This window comes from Balearica regulorum, unplaced genomic scaffold (genome assembly GCF_011004875.1).
Source record: "Balearica regulorum gibbericeps isolate bBalReg1 unplaced genomic scaffold, bBalReg1.pri S36, whole genome shotgun sequence".
Taxonomy (NCBI): Eukaryota; Metazoa; Chordata; class Aves; order Gruiformes; family Gruidae; genus Balearica; species Balearica regulorum.
Window position 1 is genome coordinate 200,117 of NW_022679029.1, and position 17,702 is coordinate 217,818.

At 49.3% G+C, this 17,702-nt stretch overlaps 1 protein-coding gene across 1 annotated transcript; it reads left to right on the plus strand.

Annotated features, from left to right (window-relative positions):
• Positions 1–12,164: 12,164 nt before the first annotated feature.
• On the plus strand, positions 12,165–17,702 carry LOC142599681 (uncharacterized). Its single transcript, XM_075741412.1, has 6 exons — positions 12,165–12,299; positions 15,154–15,231; positions 15,401–15,694; positions 16,315–16,614; positions 16,914–17,015; positions 17,453–17,702. Exons 1-6 carry the CDS (start codon positions 12,269–12,271, stop codon positions 17,479–17,481), a joined length of 834 nt encoding a protein of 277 aa, XP_075597527.1. The 5' UTR covers positions 12,165–12,268; the 3' UTR covers positions 17,482–17,702.

Consider the following 17,702-nt stretch of genomic DNA (forward strand, 5'->3'; position numbering starts at 1 on the left):
TTCATACGTGAACATAGCGCTGTGACAGGCAGAATAACCACAACACACAATGGACAGTCCTGTTCCTTAGTTGTAGGAACCCCATTGGTCAGGAGCAGCAGGTGACACTGAGATGCTGAGTGACCATGCAGTGCTGAGAGCTGGGCAGGGCAGAAGAGAGGCAAGTTGTGGGCACGGGATGGGCCAGCAGTGAGATCATGGCTGGGGCAAGGACTTCTGAGGTTTCTTCTACCAGAGCAGCTGATCAGCCAAGCAGCAGGCATGTGGCTTGGCTACCAATGGTAAGGTCACTTCTCACTCTGCAGGGCATAGGTCAGCAGCAGGTTTGTAGCTGGCCAGATGCTTGTGAGATCACTTCTTCCCCAGCCCCTGATAGGCCAGCAGCAAGCTCACGGCTTGGAGGGACATTGCCAGGTCTCTTCTCTCCACTGTGGCCTGTGGTGTTTCTCATCCTCCTACCATGTACCAGGACAAAAAGCCTGGCTGAAGGTCCTGGTGGGCTGCTTTGAGCCCTGGAGCCTTCTCCTGCCCTTGGCCTCTCCCCACATCCTCCCCTCACAGCTGTGGCCACCTCTGAGCTGGCTGCAGCTGCTCAAGGTCTGTCCTGTATCTGTGTGTCTGTGTGGGTGGGAGGGTGTGGGGTGTGGGGAGGGGGGGGCTTTGCCTGAGCAAAAAAAAGAGTTCAGAAAGGGCAGAAAACGGCAAGAAGAGTGAGAAGAGAGGGAACAAGAAGGTCAGACAAGGAGACTGTAGAGGTGCACCATGGAGGAGCAGATACTCCTTGCAGCCCATGGATAACCCACAGTGGTGGTTCCTGAAGGAACTCCAGTCCATGGAGAGCCCACAGCAGAGCAGAGGAAAGATGTGAGAAGAAAGGAGTGTCAAAGAGAAACTGCTCTGTATTGACCATAACCTCTTACCCCCCATCTCCTTGTGCCACTTTGGAATGGGTAGAGAAGTCTGGAGTGAAGGAGTGAAGTTGATCACGGGAAACAGGGGGACGAAAGGTGTTGTTTTAATGTTCATCTACCCAAATCAATAATTACACATGTATTTTAATTGGCAATCAATTCAGTCAATTATCCCCAAGTGGAGTCTGTTTCTTCATGACAGTAATTGGTAAATAATCATCCTGGCTTTATCTAAACCCATGAACTTCTTCATTTGTGTTCTTCCTATTCTTCTCCTCCATCCCACTAAGGGTGACGGAGCAAGCCGCTGGTGGGAGTTTGGGTCCCACCACAAGAGCAAAATGATTAAAATGTTCAAAATGTAAACCATTTAAAAATGATAAAATGTACAATGAGTAAAATAAGAACATAATGTTATTATTTGTAGAAGTCATATTTGATTGAAGAACACTCTGATTTTTCCCATAAGAAAACATGAGACATATACATTCACTTTTACGGATGACCATAAGACTAATCCTACTCAGCCCCAACCTGAAACATCTCATGGAACAGAGCTGCCTCTAGGGCAGAAGAATGGATTAGTGAACCTCTAGGGACCATTTCCAGCTCTGGGATTCTTAGACCCGTTGAATCTCATGGTCAGTAGCGACAGGTCTAGTCTCATTTCTATATAATTAAGCCCCTCTTTTGAAAGGGTACTAATAACTTCCCTCCTGCCTCCAGCTCAAGAGGAGGGCTCTGAATCATGTCATGGGTGACGGCTGCTCTCCACCTCCTGTGGTGGGCTAGTTCCTTCTGTCCCACCTCCTTCCTCTTGCTCTAGATCCACCACATGCTCCTGCATTTCTCCCAGGAGAACCCTAAGGTGCTCAGCTCCTATGCTGGGCATCAAGATTTTTAACAATCGTAATTGGAGCTTGATGCTACTTCCCAGCATTGCTGGCAGAGAAGAGCGGCCAAGCAGAGCTCACATTCGGTCTGCAAGGTCTGCGAATGGAAACTGAGATCATATCTAGTGCAGAAATCTTATCTCTGTCTTTGTGACAATTATGTTGCTGTTTCTTTTTTCCTGTTGAATGGGTAGAACCACTGGTAAAGATAGAAGAGTGGATATTTTCAGATGTTTCTCTCTTTTTTTTTTTTTTTTTTGAGGTTCATCTTTACTTTCATTAGCTTCTGGGCAATGCTATTAAAATAAGGATAGGTCCATATGACAGGATTCCTGATAGAGACCTACTCACTGTTTCTGCTGGCTAATGACACAACTGTCTCTCCATTTCAAACTCCTGTAAGCCCAGTGGCTCATGAAATGATGAGAGTCCTGAACCTGTGGATACACTTTGTAAAAACCACTGATTCCTCTTCTCACTGGTCTATACTCACCTTTTTAGACCCAGTGGAACAAACTTCTCTTGTGCTAATCCATAAAGATTGAGATGATCTCTGAGGTCCCTTCCAACCCAAAGCATTCTATGATTCTATAAAATCTTCCCAAATAATAAAATATGCAACTGACCTGCTTGTTTAGGGATGAATGCCAGGTAACAGAGTCACAGAGTAGTTGAGGTTGGTAAGAACCTCCTGAGGTCATCTAGTCCAGCCTCCTCTGCTCAAGCAGGGCCAGCTAGAGCAGGTTGCCCAGGACCATGTCCACTTAGATTTTTAATATCTCCAAGGATAGAGACTCCACAACCTCTCTGGGCAACCTGTTCCTATGTCTGATTACCTTGACAGTAAAAAAGGTGGTTTCTTGCATTCAGATGGAATTTAATGTGTTTCAGTTTGTTCCTTCTGTCCTGTCACTGGGCACCACCACTTGGCATAAATATTCATCAGGTGCTTAGTTATTTTGGTAAGATTCCTCCTGAGCCTTCTATTCTCCAGGTGAAGAGTCCCAGCACTCGCAGCCTTTCCTTGGATGAAAGATGCTCCAGTCACTCATTCATCTTCGTGGTCCTTTGCTGGACTCCAGTAAACCCCTGTCTTTCCTGTACTGGTGTGCTGGGTTTGCATGGCAAGGTTTTGGTAGCAGGGTGGGGAGTCTACAGGGGTGGCTTCTGTGAGAAGCTGCCAGAAGCTTCCCCTGTGTCTGATAGAGCCAATGCCAGCCGGCTCCAAGACAGACCGGCCGCTGGCCAAGGCCAAGCCAATCAGCATTTCTGTGACAACATATTTAAGAAGGAAAAAAACAGTTAGAGAGAGCTTTTCCAACCGAAGAGAGGAGTGAGAAGATGTAAGGAACTCTGCAGACACCAAGGTCAGTGCAGGAGGAGGGGCAGGAGGTGCTCCAGGTGCTGGAGCAGAGATCCCCCTGCAGCCCGTGGTGAAGACCATGGTGAAGCAGGCTGTCCCCCTGCAGCCCATCACGGAAGGATGAGGGGGTGTAGCGATTCCACCTGCAGCCCGTGGAGGACCCCACGCTGGAGCAGGTGGAGGCACCTGAAGGAGGCTGTGGCCCTGTGGGAAGCCCGCGCTGGAGCAAGCTCCTGGCAGGACCCGTGGAGAGAGGAGCCCATGCCGGAGCAGGTTTACTGGCAGGACTTGTGACCCCGTGGGGGACCCACGCTGGAGCAGTCTCCTCCTGAAGGTCTGCATCCTGTGGGAGAGACCCACGCTGGAGCAGTTCATGAAGGACTGTCTCCCGTGAGAGGGACTCCATGCTGGAGCAGGGGAACAATGAGAGGCGTCCTCCCCCTGAGGATGAAGAAGCGTGTGTTGGTTTTGCGTGGCAAGGTTTTGGTAGCGGGGGGGGGCTACAGGGGTGGCTTCTGTGAGAAGCTACTAGAAGCTTCCCCTGTGTCTGACAGAGCCAATGCCAGCCGGCTCCAAGACGGACCCGCCGCTGGCCAAGGCCAAGCCAAGCAGCGCCTCTGTGATAACATATTTAAGAAAGACAAAAACAGTTAGAGAGCGCTTTTGCAGCCAGAGAGAGGAGTGAGAAGATGTAAGAACATCTGCAGACACCAAGGTCAGTGAAGAAGGAGGGGGAGGAGGTGCTCCAGGCGCCGGAGCAAGATCCCCCTGCAGCCCGTGGTGAAGACCATGGTGAAGCAGGCTGTCCCCCTGCAGCCCCTGGAGGGAGGATGAGGGGGTGTAGAGATTTCACCTGCAGCCCGTGGAGGACCCCACACCGGAGCAGGTGGAGACACCTGAAGGAGGCTGTGACCCCGTGGGAAGCCCGCGCTGGAGCAAGCTCCTGGCAGGACCTGTGGAGCCGTGGAGAGAGGAGCCCACGCCAGAGCAGGTTTGCTGACAGGACTTGTGACCCCGTGGGGGACCCACGCTGGAGCAGTTTGCTCCTGAAGGTCTGCACCCCGTGGAGGAGACTCACGTTGGAGAAGGCCGTGAAGGACTGTCTCCCGTGAGAGGGACTCCATGCTGGAGCGGGGGAACGATGAGAGGAGTCCTCCCCCTGAGGATGAAGAAGCGGCAGAAACACCGCGTGAGGAACTGACCGTAACCCCCACTCCCCGTCCCCCTGTGCCGCTGGGCGGGGCGGAGGTTGAAGCCGGGAGTGAAGTTGAGCCCGGGAAGATGGGAGGGGTGGGGGGAGGTGTTTTAAGATTTTGGTTTTATTTCTCATTCCTCTGCTCTGTTTTGCTTAGTAATAAATAAGATGAATTCCCTCTCTAAGTTCGGTCTGGTTTGCTCGTGATGATAATTAGAGAATGATCTCTCCCTGTCCTTATCTCGACCCGTAAGTTTTACCTTTTCTCCCCTGTCTAATGAAAGAGGGGAGTGATAGAGCGGCTCTGGTGGGCACCTGGCCCTCAGCCAGGGTCAACCCACCACAGTCCTTTTTGGCGCCCAACGTGGGGCTCGAGAAAATCGAGATAAGGATAGTAATTGGAAGAGGTAACGGGCAAAACATTGACTGAACGTAACTTGAGAGTGATATAGTGGTGAAGGGACTAGAGGTAGATTTTGTGTGTAGATTGTCCACTCTTGTTTGGTGTTGTGATAGTGTTGTTTTGATTTTGGTGTGGGGAATTCTTTTTCTTTTTCTTTGTTGATGTGATTAGTGTTTGTGAAGTTTTGTGTTGAATGTATATTTTAATGGTAATTCTTAAATATGTGATTCACAGAGGCGAGGGGTGGAATGTGTTGGTTTTGCGTGGCAAGGTTTTGGTAGCGGGGGGGGCTACAGGGGTGGCTTCTGTGAGAAGCTACTAGAAGCTACCCCTGTGTCTGACAGAGCCAATGCCAGCCGGCTCCAAGACGGACCCGCCGCTGGCCAAGGCCAAGCCAATCAGCGCCTCTGTGATAACATATTTAAGAAAGACAAAAACAGTTAGAGAGCGCTTTTGCAGCCAGAGAGAGGAGTGAGAAGATGTAAGAACATCTGCAGACACCAAGGTCAGTGAAGAAGGAGGGGGAGGAGGTGCTCCAGGCGCCGGAGCAAGATTCCCCTGCAGCCCGTGGTGAAGACCATGGTGAAGCAGGCTGTTCCCCTGCAGCCCATGGAGGGAGGATGAGGGGGTGTAGAGATTCCACCTGCAGCCCGTGGAGGACCCCACACCGGAGCAGGTGGAGACACCTGAAGGAGGCTGTGACCCCGTGGGAAGCCCGCGCTGGAGCAAGCTCCTGGCAGGACCTGTGGAGCCGTGGAGAGAGGAGCCCACGCCAGAGCAGGTTTGCTGACAGGACTTGTGACCCCGTGGGGGACCCACGCTGGAGCAGTTTGCTCCTGAAGGTCTGCACCCCGTGGAGGAGACTCACGTTGGAGAAGGCCGTGAAGGACTGTCTCCCGTGAGAGGGACTCCATGCTGGAGCGGGGGAACGATGAGAGGAGTCCTCCCCCTGAGGATGAAGAAGCGGCAGAAACACCGCGTGAGGAACTGACCGTAACCCCCACTCCCCGTCCCCCTGTGCCGCTGGGGGGGGCGGAGGTTGAAGCCAGGAGTGAAGTTGAGCCCGGGAAGATGGGAGGGGTGGGGGGAGGTGTTTTAAGATTTTGGTTTTATTTCTCATTCCTCTGCTCTGTTTTGCTTAGTAATAAATAAGATGAATTCCCTCTCTAAGTTCGGTCTGGTTTGCTCGTGATGATAATTAGAGAATGATCTCTCCCTGTCCTTATCTCGACCCGTAAGTTTTACCTTTTCTCCCCTGTCTAATGAAAGAGGGGAGTGATAGAGCGGCTCTGGTGGGCACCTGGCCCTCAGCCAGGGTCAACCCACCACAGTCCTTTTTGGCGCCCAACGTGGGGCTCGAGAAAATTGAGATAAGGATAGTAATTGGAAGAGGTAACGGGCAAAACATTGACTGAACGTAACTTGAGAGTGATATAGTGGTGAAGGGACTAGAGGTAGATTTTGTGTGTAGATTGTCCACTCTTGTTTGGTGTTGTGATAGTGTTGTTTTGATTTTGGTGTGGGGAATTCTTTTTCTTTTTCTTTGTTGATGTGATTAGTGTTTGTGAAGTTTTGTGTTGAATGTATATTTTAATGGTAATTCTTAAATATGTGATTCACAGAGGCGAGGGGTGGAATGTGTTGGTTTTGCGTGGCAAGGTTTTGGTAGCGGGGGGGGCTACAGGGGTGGCTTCTGTGAGAAGCTACTAGAAGCTACCCCTGTGTCTGATAGAGCCAATGCCAGCCGGCTCCAAGACGGACCCGCCGCTGGCCAAGGCCAAGCCAAGCAGCGCCTCTGTGATAACATATTTAAGAAAGACAAAAACAGTTAGAGAGCGCTTTTGCAGCCAGAGAGAGGAGTGAGAAGATGTAAGAACATCTGCAGACACCAAGGTCAGTGAAGAAGGAGGGGGAGGAGGTGCTCCAGGCGCCGGAGCAAGATTCCCCTGCAGCCCGTGGTGAAGACCATGGTGAAGCAGGCTGTTCCCCTGCAGCCCATGGAGGGAGGATGAGGGGGTGTAGAGATTCCACCTGCAGCCCGTGGAGGACCCCACACCGGAGCAGGTGGAGACACCTGAAGGAGGCTGTGACCCCGTGGGAAGCCCGCGCTGGAGCAAGCTCCTGGCAGGACCTGTGGAGCCGTGGAGAGAGGAGCCCACGCCAGAGCAGGTTTGCTGACAGGACTTGTGACCCCGTGGGGGACCCACGCTGGAGCAGTTTGCTCCTGAAGGTCTGCACCCCGTGGAGGAGACTCACGTTGGAGAAGGCCGTGAAGGACTGTCTCCCGTGAGAGGGACTCCATGCTGGAGCGGGGGAACGATGAGAGGAGTCCTCCCCCTGAGGATGAAGAAGCGGCAGAAACACCGCGTGAGGAACTGACCGTAACCCCCACTCCCCGTCCCCCTGTGCCGCTGGGGGGGGCGGAGGTTGAAGCCAGGAGTGAAGTTGAGCCCGGGAAGATGGGAGGGGTGGGGGGAGGTGTTTTAAGATTTTGGTTTTATTTCTCATTCCTCTGCTCTGTTTTGCTTAGTAATAAATAAGATGAATTCCCTCTCTAAGTTCGGTCTGGTTTGCTCGTGATGATAATTAGAGAATGATCTCTCCCTGTCCTTATCTCGACCCGTAAGTTTTACCTTTTCTCCCCTGTCTAATGAAAGAGGGGAGTGATAGAGCGGCTCTGGTGGGCACCTGGCCCTCAGCCAGGGTCAACCCACCACAAAGCGGCAGAAACAATGTGTGATGAACTGACCGTAACCCCCAGTCCCCATCCCCCTGTGCTGCTGAGAGGGGGCGGAGGTTGAAGCCGGGAGTGAAGTTGAGCCGGGGAAGATGGGAGGGCTGGGGGCAGGTGTTTTAAGATTGGATTTTATTTCTCATTCCTCTACTCCATTTTGCTTAGTAATAAATTAGATTAATTTCCTCTCTAAGTTCAGTCTGTTTTGCTCGTGACGATAACTAGTGAGTGATCTCTCCCTGTCCTTATCTCAACCCATAAGCTTTTTGTGATACTTTTTCTCCCCTGTCTGGTGAACAAGGGGAGTGATAGAGCGGCTCTGATGGGCACCCGGCCCCCAGCCAGGGTCAACCCACCACAACCGGGGAGCCCAGAATCGGACACAGCACTCCAGTGTGGCCTCACCAGGTACGGAGTAGAGGACAAGAATCACCTCCCTTGACCCACTGGCAATGTTCTTCCTAATGCAGCCCAGGACACCATTGGTTTGCTTTGCCACAAGAGGGCATGGTCACCTTGTTCAGACAGAAAATGTTGCCCAGTCACCAGCTGAGATGGGGAATCTTTGCTTGTCACCAGCTAGTTGGAGAAGCTGAAGGAAAGAAACAGAAAGGACATCACCTGCCAGCTGAAGGTGGGTTTCATTTGCCTAAAGGTGGGCAGCTGGTACCAGTTTAAATGCATTGAGGCATTTGAGATACGCGTCTGGGACTAGTAAATATAGCACAGGACCTACAGAGCATCCACAAGCTCATAAAAGCTGGAGGTAATCTATAAAGATACCAGACACTTTGCGTAACTGAATCAAACCCTTTATTTCCCACCTCCATTCATGGTCTTTTCTGACCCTCATCCTGTTAATATTGCTTCTTCATCACCTCAAAACCCACTCTTGGTTAGTCATATTGTCAAGCGTGCAGTGGTAGGACAACGACATTTGCCCAAGGAGGTGTGCTCTAAGCCCATTTCCTCCAGCAGCAACCCAGCATTGATCTGTTCCAGAGCCAGATAAACATTAATCTTTAAAGCAATCTAGGGGTGGAATTAAACTCTTCTCATATCAGATGTCGGCAGCTGAACAAGGCATCCAGACTCCTACATCTAACCTAATGGTAGAGTTTTATAGACCTGATGCATTCCATGTCTACCGTGGGACGAGATGAACTAAACATCACAGGCAGTATTTTCTCCTGTGCTTGCAGTGTTTGCAACCCTTCCTTGTGCGCATGGTGAAGAAGTCGGTGGCTTTCATCCTTTGGGAGGGCAGAGTGTAGCTTTCAGCAGAAATCCCTGGTCTACTTCAGAGTTGCCTGCAAGAAGAAAGAGCAATGAAAACACATGAGAGTGTGTAACTCCAATAAGAGGAATAAATAATGTCGTGGTTGCCCAGTTTATTAATAGATCAGCTCTGAGGCTATACGGAGACCTTGTGCTGCTGGTGCGGCATCACTCAATAACGTACCTTTGCAAGAAACGTCTGTTCTAAGCTAAAAAAATTAAATGCGGCTAGGTGTAACCCTGCACAACAAACCTCTGGACTCTTCTTAAAAGACTTTTTCAGTGAAAACTGAGAACTAATGATAAATGAGTTTCTCTTGTATCCAAAATCACTCTAATGAGTGGACATGATTAAAAAGACACTGACTGTGATCATATTCTTAACCCTTTTTAACCATGAAATGATGTTTTTAAACAAAAAATTAGCTTCAAGATGGATTTTTATGGATTTAGCTAACGCTTCTGTTTGTCTACAGGTATTTCTATGCATTTAACTTTCTAGGGAGCTGTCTCTTATGATGAGAAAAGTCCCAGGTGTAATGGTTCAAGACCTTATTTTTATTACATTGACATATGAGTGGCTTGAATTGGAAGAAGCACCCTGAGGCTAACTGATCATGCAAGAAACAATAGGAATTGCAGTCCCAAAGGCTGAGAATCTTCTTGCTGAGCAGATCAATGAGGATGTGGCTGCCCTGCCTGGTAGACATGGTCTCCCTTTCAGCTTGCATAGTCAGACATACATCTGCAGCATGTTATCTCTGGCCACAAGTCTTCAGATGAGATGAACAACATCCCAGGAGTAATTCAGGCACATAAATACAGCATCTAGTAACATAGAATCATAGAATCTTTAAGGTTGGAAAAGACCTCTAAGATCATCAAGTCCAACCGTCGACCTAATACCACCACCTCTACTAAACCATGTCCCGAAGTGCCACGTCTACACGTTTTTTGAACATCTCCAGGGATAGTGACTCCACCACCTCCCTGGGCATCCAAGGACTGTGGGGTAGCAGAGACCTTTTCAGCACATGAGCAGGTGGGATCATAAACTTTGAAGACTCTCAACCCTGTATTAGGGTAGCTAGAGGCTAGATAGGGGGTACCAGAAGCATCAGAAAGGTCATCAAATACCAGTGTTGAGGCAGCAAAACCACAGAATTTCTCGAGGGTCAGATGAATTGCGCTCTAAACCACACAGAGGGTTCCTACTGATAGCTATGGGAATTGAGTTTACTAGGACACAGATGCAGCAACTGTTATTTCCAAGGGAAAACTAAGGAAGGTCATGATCTCACTCTCCTATTTACAGCCAACTCAGAGGTACCGAATGTTCTGCATGTGGGTTCTTCTTCCTGAATATGGAGAGAAATCAGCACTTCCTAAATGTGATTCATCACATCTGTCTCATTCCCTAATTTTAGACGTGGATCATAGTCCTCCAGATAATCTGATATCTGTCTGCAGAGTAGATTTAGATGATTACCTAAAAAGCGGACAACTAATTTCTAGAAGAATAGCACCAGAAAAGATGAATCACTATCAAATAGAGAAAAATAAAGCCAGGGGAGAACTGTGTGAAGCCTTGACTGCAAAGAGGAAGTTTCAGTGAATGAATGAAGTTCCTGAAGTATAGAATTTGGGAAGTAAAACTTGATGTATTTCTTCTGCCATGTCAGAAACCCCAGCAGTCAGCAGATGACACTAAGAGGAAGGGGTCACTCTTGTACCCACTGATGCACTGAATTCACTTGCATATTTCTGACATGAAAGCACCCACAGAACTTTTGAGAGTACAGATGGACCAAGCTGAACAAAATGGGAAGGAGGATCCTGGCAGCCAAACCCACAACAGGACAACTCACCTGCAGGTACAAGGAGAGCGTTAGTGGCAAATGGGTCCTGTCACTTCTGAGCCAGGTCATGATGATGACCATGCAAAATGAGTCCCTGCAGCTACCCCAAGACTCTCCCAGGCAAGATCATGGCCAGGAAGACTATAAGGACCCTCACGTTGCATTTGAGACAGATTCACATCCTCACTGCTTTATACCAGCTCTGTTTCACCTCTAGACCCCCATGGTCCTGAAACATAAAGACTAGAGCAACATGGCAAGTAGGCCAGGGAATGGCTTCTGCTCCTACGGCCAGGGCGGTCGTATCTGCTACCACTGCAGAATGACCCCTGGCTTATTTGAGCCACTGGCCAAGACCCCCAAAGCACCCGGGCGCATGTTACTTGCCCCATGGCAGCGATAGCAAGAGCAATTGAGGAATGAAACCTGCCTGGGCTCTACGTCTGGGACTGCAGCACGGTTGCAAGAGAGGATGTTGGCTGGAGAATCCTTCTGATGGCATGGTTGGGCCCCAAGACTGCAGGGGTAACGGACTTTTCAGGACAAGACAGGATGGGATGGGATGGGACGGGGGTTGTGGAGAGGGGCAGGGGCAAAGAAACATTGTCAAACTGGCTTCAACCTCACTGTCTACAGAGAGCAAAGCTGGAGGAAGACACCTCACACACCAACCTTGCGTTTCCTCTCACAGGGAACCAGGACAGAAAGAAGAAACACTTGACTTAGTAGATGCATGACCTACGTGCTGATGTTTTGCAGTTGCGTATCTTCCCTCATGTCTCTAACTCACAGCCCTCGTCTCCATCCATCCCACTGGCGCCCGCACGCGCAGCTGCTGCTGCTGTACCAGCCCCGTTGCTGCTGCTGGCAGCCTGTGTCTGTCAGAGGAGGAGAGGTAAGCGATGAGGGCAAAAGAGGATCGCATCAGATCAGGGGATCCAAAGCGAGGGCGGAAAGGCAATGTGACACCAGTGAGCAGAACACGTCCAGTTGGGGGAGGAGTGCTCCTGCTCCTGGGATGCCCTTGCACGGGGGATTCCTTCAATGCCTGCACCACACCCGAGCCCCCAAAATATTGAGCAATGCAGAGCATCCTCCCGCAAAACCATGCCGTGTACCTGGCATGGTGGCAGTTCAGATCAGCAATACCTCCTCATCCCTACCCCGACCCTCTCAATGCAAGATGAGAGCTAACATCACATTGACTGCCAAGGTCTAGGACATCTGGCGAGTCTCCTACGAGCCTTTTCACCTATCGACAGCACGCTTGTTGCAAGCCAGGCGGTTTACCAAGAAACTCTTGCAGTCCTCTCTCTGCTAGGCCACATTCATCGGAAAGGACTCATAGTTCATGGCGTAAAGAGAGAGTTCAAAGGTGACCTAGAGCACTTGGAGAGGAAAATATCTCTGAAAACACAGTGAGAATCCTAAGACACACAACACCCAGAATGTAGTTTCCCCCCATGTGGTTAGTGGCTTCTACTTCATTATGCAGCACTTCCTCTCCCTGCCCCTCTGACCACCCAACTCGAGACAGACAGATGGGGAAGGCAGCACAGAGCCACCAGGCAGCACGCTCCTCTCCTGGACAGGCCGGAACAGAGCCCTGAGCACCCCTGGGATCACGGTGCCATGATCATCTATTGCCTTGTGACACTCCTCAGTGAGTCTCTCATCCTCCTCTTCTCTCTTCTCTTCTCTTCTCCCTCCACCACGCATATGTTTATTTCTCCTTTTTCCTCATCTCATTTTTTCCCATCTCCCTTTTCCATTCCTTTCCTTTCCTTCACCTCTAGTCCTTCTTCTGCCCTATATCCCTCTGAACTCCTCTCTTTCACTGCCATCATCTCTTCTTTCCTTCCCTCTCTCCTTTCTGGTTTTCAATCCAATCTTCCCTCCTTTCTTTCATCCTCCTCTCCATAACCCTGTTCCTCTCCTCTCCTCTCCTCACACTTTTCCTCTTCCCTTTTGTTAGACCCTCAATAATATATTTCTCTGGTGGGTTGGTGCAGTTAGTTCTGTCCTGTCAGCTGGGTATCAGTATTCTCAGGAGATGAAGAACTCATTGCTGTGGTGGTGCTGGAGACGATGCCAACACATGATCTTCTTTGTGGCAAATGGGTCTGGCTGTTAAATATCAATTCCATCATGGTCTTTCTGGTGTAGATTCTTTTGAAATTAGATCTGATTATCTGACTGGCTGTTTTGCATCCTTTTTTGGATTGGTTTCTGGCTTGAGAACCAGACTAGGACTGGTTCATCCCAGGCTGGGGGTGAACCATAGTTATGATCTGTCTAAGAAAGATCTATCTCAGGTCAAAAATGTGCTCCAGAACTTTAAATGGTCAGCCCTGCCTCCATCCTGCCTCTCTCCAGCATTGTCAGTGAGGGGCTGAAAATAAGGAACATGCACCTCCACGCACGCTCTTCTTGGGTACATCTCCCCCTGTTACGAAGGACACTACATTCACGTGCTCTGTGTGGGGAAGACGCTGCTCAGCAGAAAAAAGCTGATTAGATCTACTGCTGCCTCACACTTACCACAGCAAAGCCGACGTCACCCAACCACATCCTTCATCTCGCTAGTCCAGCTGAGACCTTATCCCGGATTTCCCCACTGGCAACACTTGCACAGCACTTAACGTCTTGACGGTGACACCCAGATGTAGGCAAGATGACTCTCTAGGGCGTCACCAACAGAAGTCGAGTGCAAAATTAAGGGGCTTGAATTACTCACATGTTGGCCAAGCCTGAGAGCTTTGTTCCAGGAAGCAGAAAGGAAGAGGCCAACGGTTTTGGGATGTGATGCCCTCTCTCCATGGTAAGACAGAAATTTGATGGATGGAGATGGAGACTTTGGCAGCTTGCTCATCTCTGGCAGCTCACACCAGAGCAGTATTCAATGAAGAGGCTGTTGAGGTCTGGACGATGGTTGCTTTTTTCACATTAGCAAGACAAAGACACCAAACCAAACAAAGCCAAAAAACCCCACAGCACAAACAAGTTTTCTTGGTTTATTTTGCTTTCAGAATGTTGGGGGGTTTACTTCTTCCAACGTACCTCTTGGAAATTTAGTAGCAAAGAAGTGAAAGTATTTTTTAACCAGGACATCCCAAGTTTGAAAACAAGAATTTGCATCTGGACCACTTGGGAGACTTGCCTGTAGATACCAAAGGGGGAAGAAATGCAACCTTTACAGTGTAGTTTGTTATTTGAGAAGAGAAACAGGAGAGACTGGAGTGGGGCCAGTTCAACCGATTCTGCGGTTAAATACCTGATTTGAGTAGGCTTTGTTTCCTCTAGGGTGGAAGGACATGAAGTCCTACACTGATGTCCTGTGCAGGGTTGAAGCAATGGGTTACTGATCCTGGGCCAGGGAGAGCACCCTGGATCCTGGCTCCTGCCCTGGGTCTGGCTGGCTGGAGTTATTTTTCTTCATAGCAGCCCGAACAGTGCTATTTTGGGTTTGTGACTAAAAGAGTGATGATAACACACCAGAGCTTTGGCTATTGCTGACGGTGTTTGCATGGTCTCAAGGTCTTCTGTTTCCCACTCTGCCCTGCAAGGAGAAGGCTGTGGGTGTGCAAGAAGCTGGGAGGGAAGACAATGAGGACAGCTGACCCCAGCTGACCAAAGAGATATTCCATGCCCTATAACATCATGTTTATCAACAAAAATGGAGGAGAGGGGGGTTTGGGGCATGCAGCCATAGCTTGGGGTCTGGCTGGGTATCACTGCACTTGTGGGAGGTGGTGAGCGATTGTCTTTGTTTCATCTCTGTAGTTGTTTTCTCTCTCCCTCTTTCAATTACTTTTTTTAATCTCAACCCATAAGTTTTCTTAATTTTGCTCTCTATTCTCTTCTCCCGTCCTACTGGGGGCAGGGGGGCAGTGTGTGGCTGCGTGGGGCTGGTCCGCCAGGCAGGGTCAGCCCACACCAGCCCTCTTCATATCTATTGCAAGCAACACACCCCACCTCATATTGGGGCAGAAACCCCAAAGATTCCTTTCTGCAGCAATGGTATTTGATGTAAATAGACCTTGAGCTCCTCCTGCCATGCACCCCAGCTCAACAACTCCTTTCTCCGCTGCTAGGACCATGAGATATCCCATTCTTCCTAACCCTGTAAGGACTCCAGCAGCCCCATTTCTTTAAGATATCGTTTCCTCTTGCTGGTAGTAATCAATTGCTTGGCAATCATCAAATCGCTTATAACAGAAGAAATAATCTCGTCCAACATGTGTTCCATGGAGCAAAATGATAAGTTCAGGGGCACGTTGAGTTTTGTAGATTTTTTTTTGCCCGTGGGTGGCCTCATTGGCATGTGAAATTGTTGTGACAGGGTTTCTCTGTGATCAGTCTAGGCTTTCCGTGCTACAGTGGCACCAGAAGGACCCATGACCTGTACGAATCCATGGTGCTGGGGAGGGGCTGCCGTCTTGAGTGATGGCGAAAAGGGCCAGGAATTCCCAGGGCAGCGGCTGCCAAAGTGACTTCCTTTCTCTCCTTTTTTGCAGCCTCCTCTCTCTTCTCGTCTCAATGCCGCTCTCTCACAGCTTTCCTCCAGCTGCTACCGTTGGCTGTGTCCTCTGCGGGTAAGTGCAGCCTGACCTCTCAGAAGATGCTCTCCTGCTGAACTGAGCCTTTGACGGCGAGGCGGGGTTGAGTTGTGTTTTGTAAAAGGGAGGGAAAAGGGGTGTCTCATTTCCCTTTTCCTCTCAGAAAGTTCCCTCCCATCCTCCACATCCTTTCTTTCTTCCTTAGACCTTCTGCCGAGCCCTACACTCTCTGCAGACCCCAGTTACCATTATTATTATGAAGGGGAATATCTCGCTTTGATCTGCTTGGCTACGACAAAGAGGAACATAGGTGGATTTCGGTTCTTCAATCAAAGCGGGGACCAAATCTACCTGCAAGCACCTTACTCCCTCCCAAAAGCCCGGCTGCAGCTCACAGCTACAAACACATCTAGAGAGTACACGTGCATGTATTTTGTGGAGGACTTCGGACACCAAATTCCTTCCAATAGGAGCCTTCCTCTTTCAATTGAGGTTCGGGGTAGGTTGGTCTTGTCTTATGGTCTCATCAGCCCAGACACCACATGCCTCCCTTTAGAGCATCATCTTGTTCGATGGCCTCGTCTTTTGGTTGCCAGTGTACAGATGAAGTTGCTCTGGCTTCTCACAAGCTCCTGTTGTGCTCCTGCATTTCTCTGAGAAAGCCGGAATAAGTTGGCCTAGGAGCTGTGTCACCTCCAAGAGGTCTTACAGCAGTGAGCCTGCCCAAGCCTTTCATTAGGGTTCAGGGTGTATTACATGCCTTTCTACTTTGGGCGTGTAAAAATACTTATTTTCTGTGCTTCAGAGAATACAAAGAAACCGCTCAAGCTGCTTTGAGTTCTTATCTCTGAGATTGGTGGGTCTTTTCTCCTCTGTCCGTGGTTCAAGGGTATAGGAAAGAGAGCCACGAGTGAGCCCCAGAAGCTGTTCTGTAGTTCAAGGCTCTGTATTTGCCCCAGCAATAGTCAGAAGAATAATTAACTTCCTTTCTAGTCCCTTTGTCAAGGCTGAGTTGTGACATTGGGAAAAATCATGGGCTTTGTGCACAGGTCCTGATGTCATAGACAGCTGATTTGGTTGGGTTATGTGTTGTGTTATGTTTGTTTGGTTTTTCCCCAGCTGCTCCCGTGGCCCCAACGTTATCCCTGGATCCTCAGCAGGAGTTCTATAGAATCGGGGACTCTGTCAGGCTACTCTGCTCCATCCCCTCATCTGCAGATTATGTCAGAGAAGTCCAGTACTATGCGGACCATGGATTTCAGATGTCCATCCCAGTATCGAACATGAGAAACTACAGCTATGACCTCAGCATCACGGGAAAGGAGGTCTCTGGGTCTTACAGCTGTGCCTATTTTGTAACTCTGTCTGATCGTCCTGTTCTCTCAGAAAGGAGCCACTGGATCAACGTCAACATGAAAAGTGAGTTTTCAAACCCATCCAGTGACTACTGACCCATCTTCAGTTAATTCATTCCCTGTGTGCTTCTCTATGAATTCGTCTATGAGCCTCATCTCCATCCCTTCCTGTCCTATGACCATCCATCTCTCTGCGTCAGCCCCTCTATCCATCACTAAATGAGCTCATTGCCATACCTGCCCATTCTTTTACAAACAACAATAAGGAGAGATACTGGAGAAAACGATCTCAATGAAAAGATTTTGGGCAGGGGGCGGGGGGGAAGTTTGTGTCATGGTAAAGTCACCATTGATTCTTCCCAGGCCATAAAATCAGCTGGATTAGAGACATCATTGTTGGGGGTTCCTTCTTTACCATCAATGGCCTCATCTTTTTCTTCTCCCATCGCCTGATGAAGAGAAGAGGTAAATATTTTACTTTCATTAATTCTTAGACCCCTGGGACTTCATTTTCCTTGCCAAATAATGACCCTTTTTGACTGTTATCCCACCTTCCTTGCCAAAGAAAGAAAAGAAACAAACAAACCTTTTGTTCAAAGCTGGTTTGGGAGGTTGTTCTGGACAGAGAATTTGAAAAGTATTGCTCCTCAATGGTGGCTGAGTCAGCATCCCTGCAGGTATTTAAAAGATGTGTAGATATGGCACTTAGGGACATGGTTTAGTGCTAGGCTTATGGTTGAACTCGATGATCTTCAAGGTCTTTTCCAGTCTAAAAGATAGTATGATTCTCTGATTCTCTGAGTCTCACCCTCCTCCTTCCTTCAATCCCCAAATTTATCTCCCTTAAAGATGCAAGACTGAAGAGAAGCCATTTCTGATGCTGCTGCTTCCCTCATTTGCAGATCTGAAAGAGGGATTCCGGATGGACTAATGAGAGGAATGAGAAGAAAAATCCCTTAAAGGTTTTACTCCATTTAGCTAAGGCCATCGTTCCCTCGGGGCCTGCCTGATTCCTCGTTGTCTGCCTCAGATTCTGCAAGAAGCAGAAGTGGTGCATGTTCAACCGGCATTGTTTTGGCCGCTCCTTTCCTCTGTGCAGACCCCTGTGCCTTCCAACCTGCCTTGGGTCCATTCTAATAAAGCTGGACATTA

Coding starts and splice junctions, on each gene's coding strand:
- LOC142599681 (XM_075741412.1), top strand. CDS start 12,269: ATGATCATCTATTGCCTTGTGACACTCCTCA. Junction 12,300..15,153: donor TTGCCTTGTGACACTCCTCA/GTGAGTCTCTCA, acceptor CCTTTTTTGCAG/CCTCCTCTCTCTTCTCGTCT. Junction 15,695..16,314: donor TCTTTCAATTGAGGTTCGGG/GTAGGTTGGTCT, acceptor GTTTTTCCCCAG/CTGCTCCCGTGGCCCCAACG.